This window comes from Cyclopterus lumpus, chromosome 22 (assembly GCF_009769545.1).
Source record: "Cyclopterus lumpus isolate fCycLum1 chromosome 22, fCycLum1.pri, whole genome shotgun sequence".
NCBI classification, from domain to species: domain Eukaryota; kingdom Metazoa; phylum Chordata; class Actinopteri; order Perciformes; family Cyclopteridae; genus Cyclopterus; species Cyclopterus lumpus.
In genome coordinates, this window is record NC_046987.1 from 10260478 (window position 1) to 10275568 (window position 15091).

Consider the following 15091-nt stretch of genomic DNA (forward strand, 5'->3'; position numbering starts at 1 on the left):
CCTACTGCAATTATGCTTTACAGTATTGATTTGAGTGGGAACATTAAGATGTTTTTAAAACAAAAACTAATTTCATTTTGAAATGAAACAATATTAAGGGTCAATATTAAGCAAACACATGCCTGCTTTAGGAAAGGTTTATTCTCTGAAAGTAACTCTAAATTGTAAAAAGTATTAATAAAAAAAAAAAAAACGTATTTACATATTTTAAATGTATTACATATATGTTTATTGAGGTTATTCTAATTTTCTGATGCTCATTTAAAACTTGGGGTACCTTTCATTCAAATTCACATAAAAAAGGCTTCATTGATAAGTCATAACACGTGAATGTTATTTATGATGCGTCGGTGTGCTGAAGACTCCTCACCTGAGTTAGCGAGAGCGATGGCCTTGAGGGTGACAAACTCTTCCTTCTCCACTTTGAGCTTCTTATATTTGCGGACCAGCTGCAGGATGGAGACATAGAGGTCGAGCAGGCCCGTCAGCCGCGAGTGCTCTTCGTCCATTATGTAGTCCTCGGCGTACACCAGCTCGTCCTCGTACGGCAGCGAGCGGAACACAATGCTGAGGATGAGGATCTCCATCCAGGCGCTCTGCAGTAAACTCATCTGATCTCCAAGAGAGAGGGAGGAAAAGCCTGGAGGGACAGAGGGGGAAACCGTATGAGGACAGGAGCCTGAGTGTTTATTCATTTCTGCTTAAACATTGACATGCGTTCCTCTTCCATGATTCAGAGAGAAGTCTTCTTTCGTGAGAGTTTTAAAAAGTTACAAAAAATTGAAATTGAAATTGAAAGAACAGATGGCACTTTGACTTGAACTGTAAACGAAACTCGACTTGTCAAGCCCCGGCAGCCCGGAGAACATGCCGAGGCACATGTTAGCGAACGGTGTTTAATTTTAAATGCACAGGGGAAGGTCCTCTTTGAAGCCGGTGTCAGAGCACTTGAGTGGGCTTTACTGTAAGTGAGGACAGTAAATCGGTGCAAAGGTCTGGGATACACAAAGCCATGTGGTTACCCCTTGCATCCTGTCACACCTCTATTGGTGTGCGGGGGATTAGCACCGCAACATATTCTCATTGGAGGGGTTGAGGACATGACATGCACTGTGTCGTGGGGAGGAGGTGATGAGGGGACATATGTACACACATAGCAACACGCAGAGATACACCAACATGTGTCCACCAGGAAAACAAACACACACGCGGAGCATGGCACCCATAGGCCTACATATGCACATAAATCTATACACATGAAAGTACAGAGAGAGAGACAGAAAGAGAGAAAGAGCGCACAGGGGTCACCTGGTTCAAGCTCAGCCTGAAGACCTGCTTAAACCCAGGGCCTCATTCTCCAAGAGCAGCAGCTGAAAGAGCTGAAATTGGCTCGGGCGCATCAAACCACTGTCATTTCCCCTTCAACACCTCTACATACGCTCAGAATAGAACATTAAATAAAACAAACTGCTAGATCCACGAAAGATGAGCTGTGAGAAACTCAAACAAATTAAAAAGGGTAAAAGCAAAAAGAGAAAGGAAGAGAGAGTGAGGAACAGATAGCCATCTCATCCCTTTTCCCTTCGTACTACCCTTCAACTGTCAATAAACTGCATGAACCCCCGCCCACGCGTTCTCCTCCACCTCCCCTCCGTCTGCACAGTGTGCCTGCAGGCGGCATATTAGGCTCTTCAGCTCCACCCCCGATTAATATGATTGCTTTTACAAGTTCGCTGTTGCCACGCTAGCTGCCACTGCGTGATTAAGAGGCGATAGATTACAGTATTGACCAGGGCGCTCACCGCACCTATTCCCCACATTTTCTCTTACATATAAATGATCTTGTTGGGGTGCAGCCAACAGTCTGATGTTTATCTCCTCCTGCCAGGACACCGTGAACACACACACACACACACACACACACACATACACACACACACACACACACACACACGTGCAAGCCGAGAAGAACAAGAGACATGATGAGGAAGCGTGAGAGAAAGTAAAGAAGAATCAGGATGGAGAGAAAGAGAGAGAGAGAGACAGGCAGAGAGAAAAGAAGAGCCAGGGAGAGTAGTACCTGAGTGTTCAATTTCCCTTATCGTGGTGATGACCACTGCAGGGGTAGAGCTGGAGGATACATTAATTAACAGATTGTGATCAAAATGTGAGGGCCTTCACATTTTGAAGGGGAATCAATAGTCAGTAGAATAGAGTGCTAACAGAAAGGTGCTGGTGTCCGACTGGACTGGTCAGAGGTCTGAAGAGCCCAAATTAGACCCAACAAAGCAAACTGCCGAAAGCACTCAAAGCACTTTGCTATTATCAGTGGAGGCAATAAGCCATATTTTGTGAAGGCCTGTGCCATTACACATATCCAGACTGCATCTTAAAATCTTTTGTTGTGTTATTTCCTTGTCTGCATACGTGGCCATTAACTTGTACAGACTGTGGACTGGCCGGAGGGAAATTGTCATGCAAGCGTGGACGTGGTCTTGATTGCCGCATCAGGTTGGCATCACAATCACAGGCACGGCTTTGTCTAGCCTTTTAATGCCAAGGAGGACTGAAGCGGAACTAAAGCGCTGCTCCCAATGTGACAGCCCGTGTGAAGGCCTTGTTCAGGGTTTGTTGGAGAGGCTTTAGAGTTGTTCTGATACAGCCGACACCTCTCAACCATATGCACACATGCAGCCCAGCAGCCTACAATTACCTTTGACGCTAAAAGTCCTTGAATTTAATCCAGTGTTGTGAGATGGAGAGGTGGTGTTTTTCCTCTGCTCCATCCCCTCTCTTCAGGGCCTAAATTATCGCTCCAAATGGGATCTCGTGTCGTTGCCTCGCTTTTTTCCACTCAATTTAATCGAGTAATGAAGTGACTTCCCGACTCCGCAGGTCATGCGGCGCTCCGGCCGTCGCACTCTGAAGGTGGCCCGGTTAAGTGCCGTCAGAGTGGGTGATTTCCTCTAATGAAATATCAATATTTACATCTTCATTTCCAGCCCACTGCCTTGGCGGGGTTTGACCAAACATGACACAATATTGACCAAATCAGAGAGGCCTGTCTGCGCGCTTGAAGGGCCTTTTCCACTCCACTGCTGAGTGCACCTGCAGACTTTTGTCTTTGTGGCATGTATACAGATATAATAACAATGCCGCGCTTTTCTTTGTTCACTTTGATTCAAGCACCCTGCTCATATAGACATCATATGGCCTCAAAGGGATTTTCACTTTCAAATTGATCAAAGGTGACAATAATCCTGCATGGGCATGACTGAAATTCAGATCAATATACAAAAAGGAAAAGAAAACATATTTAGCTGACAGAGACACAACACAACAGAGCGGCACAGTGACCACTAACTGCATCAGAACGCCATCATCCATAGCTCAAAGGGTAAAAACAAGGCCACGAAAGACCAACAACAGAAGCCAAAACCGCCACCTCTTCCTTTATCTCCCCAAAAGCACTCGGCGGTGGGCAGGAGGGGGCAGCCCAAACCCGCAGACGGCTGCTTCAAACCCCTCGCAGAGATTAATCAGAGCACCGCTTCATCTGCCAGAGCACAGGAGGGTCCAAAATGAAATGCTGTAGATTTCTGTTGAGCTGGAGTTCATATTCTATTAATTTATTATTGTTTCCCTCTCCCCGAGGGCCATTAGCGCGGGTAATAAAAAGAGATGTAATTACGAGGCACGGTGGCCCCCTCCAGCTGCAGCCCCCTCGTAACTCACCCTCAATCAGACAACATAGCAGAGGGACGGAGAGGAAAGGGAGAAAAAAAAATGTCGAGAGAGAGAAATGAAGGATAAAAGAGAGGAGAAGATATGAGCCAGAGAGGAGGGAGATAAGGAAGGGAGAAAGAGAGCAGGGAAAAAGGGGACCGGAGGACGAGGGGAAGAGGAAGGGAGAGATAGAAAGAGGAAGGAGAGTCATTCTGGCCGGACAGCAGCTGATCTATCATGGCTAGCTATCAGAAGGACAAGCAGGCCCTGAAGACTTCTGCCCAGCGGCAATCTCACCTCAGCCAAGTCAAGTGCTCTCCGGGCTCCAGTTGGAGGAAAACTGCCCTTAACAGGACCCCAGAGGTTCAACACATTTTTTTTTTTTAAACCTCAAACTGAGCTGAATGATTATGCTGCCATAAGCTTATTCTATATCAAAGCTTTTTTATTATTATTTTATTTTAGGTTAAAGAAAAAAAAGAGGGCACAGTGTATGCACTTCTGATTTGTATAGATTCCTCTGATCTGGCAGAGTGACACGCTACGGTGTTAGATGTATAACCAATACAAGAATGAAGGGCAATTCTGAGCAGCTTCATGCTGCCGTGTGTGTGAGAGCAGGTTCACTAGTGTGGATCTGTGTGTGTGCAGCTAGCGACCATGATTCTCCTTGAATTTACATGACAGCGTCAGGAGGACCCAATCAATAGCAGCTTGGTAATAAATTGCTGCGCTTGACATAAATAATTTGACCTGCAGTCCAGCAGCATGTACAACACAAACAGCTCAGTTTGCTGCGAGCTTTCCCTGGACACTGATTTGATGACACCAAGGCTGTTTTTGTATTGGACAAAATCATGTCAGTACAAACTAAATTGAGTCGGTGAAAAAGAGGTTGATGACTGAAATTCATCTTTTTTTTTAGCTCCAGTGCCGACTTTTCCGGAGAGCGCTATCTGCCTCCTGTCAACGTGATAACCAGCCCATTATCCCATTGTAAGTAGCTGGGGAATGGGTGATTTGACCAGTAGCCTGTGAACGCTTTGAGGTTGAAGAACGTTAAATACAGTAATCCTCTTGTTTTAATCTGCACCCTGTGACCTCGTGACCCTAAAGGAGAAGTCTTTAGCCCTCCCAAGGGTCCCACTGCCCAATACTGACGTTACATATCTCTGTTAAGCCTCAAAGACCAGGACGAATCAGTCTTTAATCATTGCCATAATTACACATAATTTATCTCCGCTGCCATCATGCAACATTGCTTAATGAGGGATGGCGCTCTGCTGACGATCACTTAAAGGCACATCAGCATAAAAGATTTCCTACAAAGCATTTCATATATGTAAAGATGCTACCGTTTCAGATTTTACACAGATTCTACTTGGTGACAAAATGAACAGTGCACACACAAATTGTGATGCTGGATGTACCTGCTCATGTGTCACAGTAACTAAAGAAAGCCCTCCCCCACCCTGCCTGGCAGATGTCCCTTTCCTGGCCCTGCATACTCCTGACTGCCTGTCTGCCTCCAATACGCCCCCATCTCAATCTCCCTGCAGCTTTTCCGCCTTCCTCCCGCTCTCATGCCTGGGTTCAGGCCTCGGCATCCACCTGATTGCTCAATCTATCTTTATCTCCTGTGTTGAAGCCTACGTCAGAGGGTAAATTGAATATACTAAGAGCTGTCTGTTGGTGTCTATATTTAATAAAGTGCACTGATGAGGTGCTGATTTATTGCCGGGCAGTATTCACACTCTATTACAAGGAGATTACGCAGCTTGAGTGGGATCAGGCTGGCAACACAGTAAGTAGATTTCACAATTTAATGGCAAAGAGAAAACAGGAGCCCGGAGGGGGTTGGAGGAGGGTGGGCTGATGGGTGGGTGGGTGATTATGGTGGAGGGTTGAGCTGACACAAACACGACAACATACAAGAGGCGCGATCTCTTTTTAACATCGCTGCCTCCACGCTAACAACCAACCCGCCAGGCGGTTGTCTGTCAAATTCTGAGCTGATGAGCTGGAATCCAATAAAGCCCAGATGATGACTATTCCCAAAACACCAGTAATGAATAGAACAATACCAACAAGACTATTTCATTAGATTAATCTGGTCTGAATCTAATACCCCAAAATGCAATAACATGGGGAGGACGTCTATTTTTAAAATGTAGCTTTAAAAAAAAAAAAAAAAAATGAATTGAAGGCATAAACATGCTGTTTGAATATTTTACATTCTAGCGGAGGACATGCCAAAGCAAAAATATGTTTTATTGCAGCAGCAGCAGCAGCAGCAGAGTCAATGTTTGCTTGGCCCTTTAGCCTTCAGAGAATTCCCCGCTGAAAACACTCCGGCCTGGGAAGATGGGAGCGGGCTAACACCAACCAACGAGTACCTCTTGTATAAGCAGCATGCATGGCGGTTTTTACATATGAACACATGCCATTCCCACTGCGGGTGGGAAGCAATGTGGGGTGACATGAGGCCACAGGGGTCACACTGGTGTCCCACCACTCCTGTAAAAGTCAACAATGTCAAGGTGGTAAACAGGTTCTCGTGTACTGAAGCTGTCAGTATACATCCCTAAACCTCGGGGACAGAGAGAAATGATGCATTACGGGATGGAAGGGGGCCAGAGGGATGGACAGTGGACTGCTATGTGTGTCAAAGGTTGTTAGCACCTTAGGAGCAACAAGCCATCTGTCAGCATCCCCCTAACACGGCTCCTAATGACCCTACCCCCTCAGGCAACAGCCGTGAGAGACTGCTTCATGGTGCTATTTGGAGCAGTGACACTAGTGTCCAAAAGCTCCGCAGTGATTATCAATTAATTAAAGGCGGATTCAGAATGAGGGCAAGGCTGGCAAAGGCAAACCTGAGAAAAGGATCTTGACATGTGACACCAGCCTTCAATATCTACCCCGTACTAAGATAACAAGTGCACCTTATCTGATTGATTAATTGTGCTCTTATACATCTGAAATCCTAGAACAAAAACCTATAAAACCTGAAAAGCACTTCATGTATGCAAACTGACCTTTCATGGTATGCTAAATATAGCCGGGATGACAAAGCTGACATTGGACCCTGTAAGGCAAAGATATCATCTACACTAATGATAGAGCTTTGATATTCTCCGATCGCCCTCCAATTAAAACTCGATAGGGCCACTCTACTCCACATTATGCCACTTTTCATACGCGTTCTCAAATGTTAGCTGAGAATAGGGGAAATTAGAAATCAATTGGGAGAAATTAAGTGCCAATTTTCGCGACATTTAAATAGTTACATTTGGACTTTGGTCATTGGCCCATCTGTCAATGGCCTAATCAATGTGGTCTACTTCATAATGAACTGTTAATCTTTTTAATTCCATTGCCTAAGGCTGCAAAAATCTATCAGAATGCAATCAGCAGTTCCCCCCCCCCTTGTTCCTTTCTTGTCCCGGAGCGGGTGGAGGGAGAAATATGGTAGTAACGGAGCATGGTAGGCTGCCCTGGGGTACCGTTGTTGCATGAGTGTTAGTGCATGAAGTCTCGCTCAACCAGTGAACCGTCTCTGATCAGGTTCAGCCATGTACAACTCAATTATGCAGCCATTTCATGGCCAGAGGACACCCACTGTCCTAATACAAACGCCACCGAAGGGACAGGCACAGACCGAGCACTCAGCTGAAGTCTTTTTTTTCTGTCAAATCTTTCATCTAACAAGAGTGTGTGTTTTTAAGTTAAAAACAAAAGACCACATATAAAACAAAAGGGCAAGTTTGTCTGTGTGTTTTCATACAGAAGCAGATCAGAATAATCTACTTAAGGTATACCATCTCCCAGGTGCTGCACATTGTTTAGCACATCCATCCAGTTCCAGGTACTGGAACACAGTTGGAACAGTCAGGCTTACTGTATCGGGTTTTGGGTTAAATGATCATTATCGAAGGACTTGGAATGACAAGTCCTCTGAAACAATCTGCGCAGCAAATCCCATTAACATTATGCTTCTATCCACTGTACTATACGTGTTAGTATAATCTGATTAACAGAGCTTCAGCACTATGACACACAGTGTTCACATATTAACAAGATGATGCACTACTACAGGATACAAGTTAAAGCCTTTAACACTGACTATATATTAAATGATGTGCTAAGAGTGTGATTTATATTATATATTTACTTTATCGGCATCAGGTTGGTCAGTGGTCTCAGATGACCTGGGAAATATTCAATATTTTTTCAACAGTAAGAAATAAAAAAGACAGACTCCTCTCTCTCTGTTCGTACTATGTGTGTCTTACTTATTAGTAAGTGGTGCCGCCAAGCCTGCACAGTCTATACCCAGGAGGCAGCACAGGGATGTTCTCGTTTTTGGGCATGTCTGCGACACTGGTGTGATTTCTGGGTCACAACCATGAGAGTGTGTTATCAGGTCAGTTGTGATCCAGTCCTGATTAAGCTCCTTGTTAAACTCTCAGTGTGCTGACCATGCAGGCCCATGGGGAGTGATCCAAACAGTTTAGACGCATACGGGGCCGGGGCTGAGGCCATGGGCTGGGAGCATATCCATCTCTAATCTCCTTACTATCAGATCTGTACCTGATTAATACCCCTACTTCTGAGAAGTACTCTAATTCCTTTTCAGTACCAAATGCACCTGCCCGAGGTCAGTTGGAGTCCACTTCACTTCTCTGAAAATAAATGAACCTTCTTAATCTATTAATTGAAATTGAAATTAATCTTCGAATTCACCGGTGTGATCAAAAAAAGCATGCACATATGTGCATGTGTGAGAGAGGCAGACAGCATGCGTGCGTGTGTGTCAGAGCTGTAGTGGTCGCACATTTCCTGCATGCTGACAGCTCTGTGCCTGTCCAAGTTATGCTGATGAGAAGAAGAGGTTATGGAGGTGCCGCTGAGGGACACATTCATTTAGTTTGTTACCCCTCCGTGCCTACAGCAGTGTAATGTTATAGAGTTATGGGGGTCAAGCTCAAGATCAAGGAGAATCTGCCTCGGTTGCAAAAAAAGAGCGGCTAAACAATGTGTTCTCTGTCAAAATCAGAGAAAAACTCTTGAAGGAAGCAAAATCTCTGCTGACGTGAGGTGCTGTATCCTTAATTCAACAGCCTCTTATAACCTAACACCTCGTCTATCAGAATGTCTATGGGGCCAGGAAGAAACATGATTATGCCCATCAATAATTCAATGTATGTGTGCTTGTGCTTGAGTGCGTTTTGTGTGTGAACGTGTGTGTACGTGTGTCTGTGTGCGATATGATGTCTTGTTTGGTTGGCCAGGTCCCCAACTTTGTTCTAAATCTCCCTGGTGATTACAACATACATTGGCACTGGGTCTCTGTTCAATGCAGGGGTTTTAGAGGCACTCGATTGATTTTTTTTTTGCACAGCTTTGTCCATTTTGCACCGACTCCATCCTCCACACACCCGGAGGCTGTATGAGCTGCTGTCATTAAGTATCTACGTGTGTGAGTGCACATGTCTATTCATTCAGAGTGTATGTGGAAAGGAGAGAGAGGCAGAGACAAATAAAACTGGGCAAAAAATAAGGGCAAAAGGGACAAAAAGGAAGCAAAAATCATTTGCTTTATACCTGGGATGTGCTTGGCCCAGCCGATGATGACCACAAGCTCACGGTCAGCCAAGTCGCACAGCGTGGTCAGAGCCTTGATGTCACTCTCCGGCATGGTGGGGTCAGGCATGGCATAGATCTTCTCTGGCTCTGCCACCAACAGGTGAGACACTATCTTTGTGACTGAGGATGGAGGAGGAAGGAGGGGGGATGTCAAAGCAAAGCAGAGGTCAAAGGTATTTTCCCTGCAAAGCTTAGCCAGGCACAAAGATGCATCTTCCTGAAATTGTAACACACGGTAGAATGGTCTCAATATCACAGTTTCTTTCTCTGTCTCATTATGCAAACTAATGGATGGAGCTTGAATTTGTACGAGTGAAGGCACTGAAAGCTCTTATCCCTACAGAATGCATACAAGTGTGGAAAATGTATGTGTGAAAATGTGAGACACTAGTGTCCTCGAGCACTCTGTCGTTGTTTAATATCGGTCATCTGCTCAAGGACTTATCATAATTCAGCTCTGACCGGAACAATACCTGGCCTATTTTTCTGATTGAGAATCTCTCAACTGCCCAAACAGGGAAGAAGAGACAGGAGGAACATGAGGCTGGCCTAGAATTTTGCCTCAGCTCTACCAGCATGTTGGCCTTGCAGTGGAAGAGCAGAAGAGGAGGGAGACAATGGGCTAGTGACGGAGCAGTACTCACGAGGCTTTTTAGTGGGAGGGGGGAGTGTCAAGCCAAGGTACGGGTTGTTTTCCGTGTCCAACCTCCGCTTGTATTTCTGTCTGCCCCCTCGCACGCGGTCCAGACGCACCCCTGGGTTAGAAACGACAACAGGGACAAGATTAAGAGAGTGCATTTTTCCCCACAATGGGAAATCAAATACATGAAAATAGGATGTGTCAAAAAAAGGGCGATACATTAGAAAACATCCCAAATAAATCTAATATGTAGCATGATGATCAGAGACAACACCCAAACATTCTGGACTAGATCATGTGTAAAAGCAGTGTTGTAAAAGGACTGCATCGTGACATAAGTGTGTGTGTGTGTGTGCGTGTGTGAGTGTGTGAATGTGTCAGAGGCACGGCTGCCTTCCCATATGTGGTCCATGCCTGGCTGGTCTACTGTGACACAGCTGAGCCCAGAGCAGGTCTAAACATATGAATATTTAACGCAGGGTCAATGATCTCACAGACTGGCCCTCTAATTATTTAGCTTTTGAGGTGAGGCAGATTGCATACTAATTAGCTGCCAGCCACATGCCTCTTTGCGCATGTGGGTGTGAGCTCAGGTGAGCGCTCTTCGGCATCGAGAAAAAGAAACTTGACCAGCCCACAAGTAAAGACACACACACCGTACAAAACATCCGTTGTCATACTGCAGATAGATAACTAGGTATTGCTTTCCCATAAAAGACCCTTATTTCACCCCTCTTTCACTGGAGTAGCACTGAGGCCTTATCACCCCCAGCCACACCTAGGGGCCAGGTTCCACACTGATACTGTAAATGTCAAGCCGGCCTCATCATAACATAAGTTATTTATTATCTCATTATTTGATAAGAATGTTTCCATTTGGATGTCTTTTCTATTCTATTCATTTTCAACATAGTTAAAATATTTAATCTGCACTGTTCTATTTATTTGATACCACCGGGCACATATTTGGTTATTTAATGTAAGTGTATGCAAATGTCTAAATATAATATAGTATAATATATCCTGCATCCCCATATATGGACCACTGTGTCACTGCTCCTTAGAGCCTAAATATCCTTGATATCTTAATCCTGTCAAGAGGGAGAATCCCTTCAATTTACATTGTATGCATAATACCCCCCCCCCCCCCCCCCCCCCTCCCAAAAAAAAACAAATTTAATATTAAAGGGTGGATGAGAAAAGGCTCAATAAAATGCTTGCGGTGGAGGAGGAGTTAATTTGTCAGTCGCCCGCGTCCTCTAAGCGAACAGCACCCGCAGCCAGAGCACTTCCTTGATGATTTCATCACTTTATAACAGGGAGGACGGTGTCAAACCTGGGCATTGTGTGGCCACTGCAAATGAGCCTAATACAATTTGTCCATCAGCAAGTGCTCTTGGAGGGGATGAGTTTGGATGTGTCCCATGCACGGTGATTGGAGGTCGGTCAGTGAAGGGGGTGGGGGGCAGGGGAAGGAAAATCAAATGATATAAGATAGAAGGTGGCCTTCATTTAACAAAGAGGAATTCAACGGTAGATTTATGCAAAATAGCTTCTTGATTTTCACCACTTATCTTACGTGGCCGTAGCGCCCTGTCCATCCCACTCAATGCATGGAGGGGGGAGGGGGTGCCCGGTAAACTGTATTATCATGTAACTGAAAAATAGAGATTTCTTCTACTTTTATAAATTATTTGATTCCCTGGAAACACAAATCTGATTAGGATTGTCTTTCAATTTTCTGACACTGACAACCCACTAACCTAATTACCCCCAATTCCCAATAGAGCATCATCCTTCTCAGCAAGCACCAAGGAATCATCTGATGGCAACTACCACCCACACACACACACACACACACAATTACAATTTCCTTTTTATGTTTAACTTCTAAAGAACAATTTTTAGTAGTCTTCAAACACCCTCGACTTGCCTACTCGAGTGAGTATATGCGCTTTAAAAAGTTTCAGATTCAGCTGAGGTGTTCCCGTTACTACTGTAGGGTTGGAAAATTCCTCTCATTGTCAAACGTGATGTCACCGCTTTATACGGCTCCTTCCGGCTCCCCCGTTGAGCTCGGTGTCTGCCAGTTGGCTTTGCTCGCCATGTTTCTCTGTGCCGGTTGAGTCATGTGGCTGCATCAGCCAGTGTAAAGCCGGGGATGAAGGTAGATGGGTGCCTCTTTTAATTAGAACAGTCCTGGCCATAATTAACAGATGCTGACAGGAATTAAAGCCTGGCTCTAACCTGTCTCATTTTACTGTCCAACAGGGCCAGATACAGGCAGAGGGGATGATTAAGAGCAGCTAGACGGATTCATTCACTCTTGCTGTCGGGCACTATGGCCGGGACTTTATTGGGGCCTTTGTGGGGTTCATATGTCCCTCTGGTGACACCCGAAGCTTCTGACTCTGACCAGTCTGTTGTGCTCCCTCCAAAGTAAACAGAAGGAGTGTAATAAATGTGTGAAGAGAGTTGAGTACTACCTCATCCAAAGTCATCTCACTGTTTTATGGCCCGCCACACAGAGCAGTGCGGGTAGCAGTGGGCGAGCTCGGGTATCACCTCTTCAAAGCCGGGTGCAGAGGGACAGGGCTGTTGGCCAAGGCGACGGATTAGCGCAGGCCTTTGGAGTGGGGGTTAGGGCCAGCTGACCTAGGGCTCTTCTTTCTCTCCAAAAACAATAATAATCCCCTTCCTAGTACGCTCCTACAAAAGGGCCTGTCTTCATTCACTTTGTGTGGTCGGCAGTGGTCGGGGCCCTTATTTTGAGTCTCTCACCTGTTCTGGGTGTCTCTCCCTGGGGAAAGTGTCAGGATGTCTGGGATGGTTGGCAATGCCAAGGGGGGCTTAACCGGACCCTATTTTAGCTGGGAAAATCAGAAGGCCACATGGCAAGGCATGGTGAACCTTGCCTTTCAAGGAAGCCGCCCGGCGAAACTGCCGTCAGCACTATTTGAAAGGGCCCCTGTTGCCAGCTTTGCATGCTTGTACGTGTGTTGCAGCATCTTTGATCACGAGTAGTGATGAGCGAGGGTAGCGGAAAAATTGTCACGTATTGCCCTCCTCCCCTTCTGCTGACCCCAGGGGCTGCCATACTGACACCCTCGTCACCAAGTCCATTTACAGGTTAGCTACAATTCCTCTAGTGAGCTGGCATCCCTGCTCACACTGCTAATTGAAAAGACTTAAACTAGACCTTAGATTGCTCTAAATTACAGTATTGTAAAATATATATATTAATATTAATTTATTTGGTGCGTTTTGGCTCAGGCTTCTTTATTGCCTACTTCACTGCTGCTATTACTGCATCTTGGAAGCAGACTGTATTTGTCTTCCTGGTTTAGACGGCCGGCAGTACAAGTGGACATTGACATGTCTAGTATGTCAGGCACTATACATGTGAGCGTAGTGTGGTTTGAGTGTATGTTGCGTATGTGGCTGTGACGGGGCTATTGTGGGATGCGGTTGTCCTTTGCATGCCAGTCTGCGGAACAATGAGAGGTGTATTGTATATCAGCACAGACACACTTTGCTCCTATGTTCAGCAAATGTTCATGATGGTCACGCTGTCCTCTTACAATGAGACGGGATACTTTTCTATACTGTTACACAGTGAGGACAATGGAACAACAAGCTATGGTCTTTGGTCAACACTACAGATGTGTAAATACAAATATATATGTGACTGTACAGCAATAAAACATTCTTCTGCACATGTGTGGAGGGATCTATGTGTTAGTGAGCGATGGAGAAAGGAAGTAAGTGCAGAGAGCAACTGCTACTGAATGATGTCAATGTAATCTCTCAATAGTATCTTGTCTCCTCTCTTGCTCTAAGCTCTGATCCGTTTCCATTGATCAGAGGAAAAACCTGTTGCCCCTGACATTTGATTCTCTATTGATCACTTCCTCCTTTATACAGTCAGGGGAAAGTACAGCGACTCAACACAGGGTTTAGGCTCTCCTGTAATCAGACTGCTGATCTTCCAGACCATTTTCCTTCACCTCGTACCAAACGTTAAGCTATAAATGTTGTGATTGCAGCTTTTCTGCCTGCCCAGTAGAACCTGTGATTGTTTGAATTTTACTCGTGGGTAAAATAAAAAAAAGGAAATATCGAACCATAACTTTCTCAGAATACATCTAATATTGTTCTTTTTTCAGAGACAGTCGTGGATTTAAACTTCTGCTTCATTGGGGTTCAGCACTGTACTTTGTTGGAGCTGTAAAGTTATAATTAGGTGATTTTCCATTGAGACACAATGTGACCTTTCTGTAGTAATGAAAGTAAGTGGCAACCTCAGTCACATGAGCGGTGGCCATCTCCGCACTCTGGGCCCGAGCATGGCATTGAGCTGACGGCTTCATAGAGCTTACAGTGGACAGAGACCATGTGTCTCTCTTTCCATTTCGTCTTGGTGACACTTTAAAGGGCCGGGCCTTAAGGCAGAGCTTACTCAAGTCTCTGATAATCATGACAAATGTGCACATTTGAATAATAATATTTGGATTGTGACATAAATTGGTTATTTTAGAGGGATCTATTGCAATACCTGCGCAAGACACAAATCAGCCTGTGATAATAGTTGTCATGAGGTGACGACAGACGCTTTGTAAAAAAGGGTCATTCATATTCTGACAATGTGCTGAATACACAGAAGTGTGCGGCATTAGGACCATGGGCCTAGCCAAAGTCTGCATATTTGAGTTTTACATTCTTTTTACTCTGACCTGACACTGTTCATTCATTTATAGCCACGGCTACATATCTTTGTAGTCTCTTATTCTCCAAGATGATATGTTGGCATACATTTTTCATCAGTAGTAATGCGATTACTCTGTCTTTCTGGCACTTAGGCTTTATCGGGCTGCATCCAGTCCAGCGGATTATGTTACTGTGTGGAGATCCATACGGGCTATGACTCTGGCTTCAGGTGGCAACCGGATATATTATGCATCTATAAATCCCGTTCTCTGGTGAATAATGATGGGATATATACTTCTCAGAGTTAGGCAGAGGACGTAAAAGTGGAAGATTGTACAGAATTTCCTTTATCAGAGTTTCTGTCTGGCA

At 45.0% G+C, this 15091-nt stretch overlaps 1 protein-coding gene across 7 annotated transcripts in view; it reads right to left on the bottom strand.

Moving 5' to 3' along the window:
• The window catches only part of esrrb (estrogen-related receptor beta), a 38248-nt gene that overhangs the window by 2823 nt on the left and 20334 nt on the right, over positions 1 to 15091 (bottom strand). For 3 of the 7 annotated variants that reach the window (XM_034563488.1, XM_034563490.1, XM_034563489.1), the window contains 3 exons: positions 10020 to 10130; positions 9334 to 9495; positions 371 to 640 (listed from right to left, as the gene is read on the bottom strand). In XM_034563488.1, the coding sequence (XP_034419379.1) occupies positions 371 to 640; positions 9334 to 9495; positions 10020 to 10130 (543 nt within the window). Of the gene's footprint in view, positions 1 to 370; positions 641 to 9333; positions 9496 to 9947; positions 10131 to 15091 lie in introns of all 7 variants that reach the window. The other 4 variants (XM_034563493.1, XM_034563492.1, XM_034563491.1 and 1 more) reach the window with 2 other exon arrangements.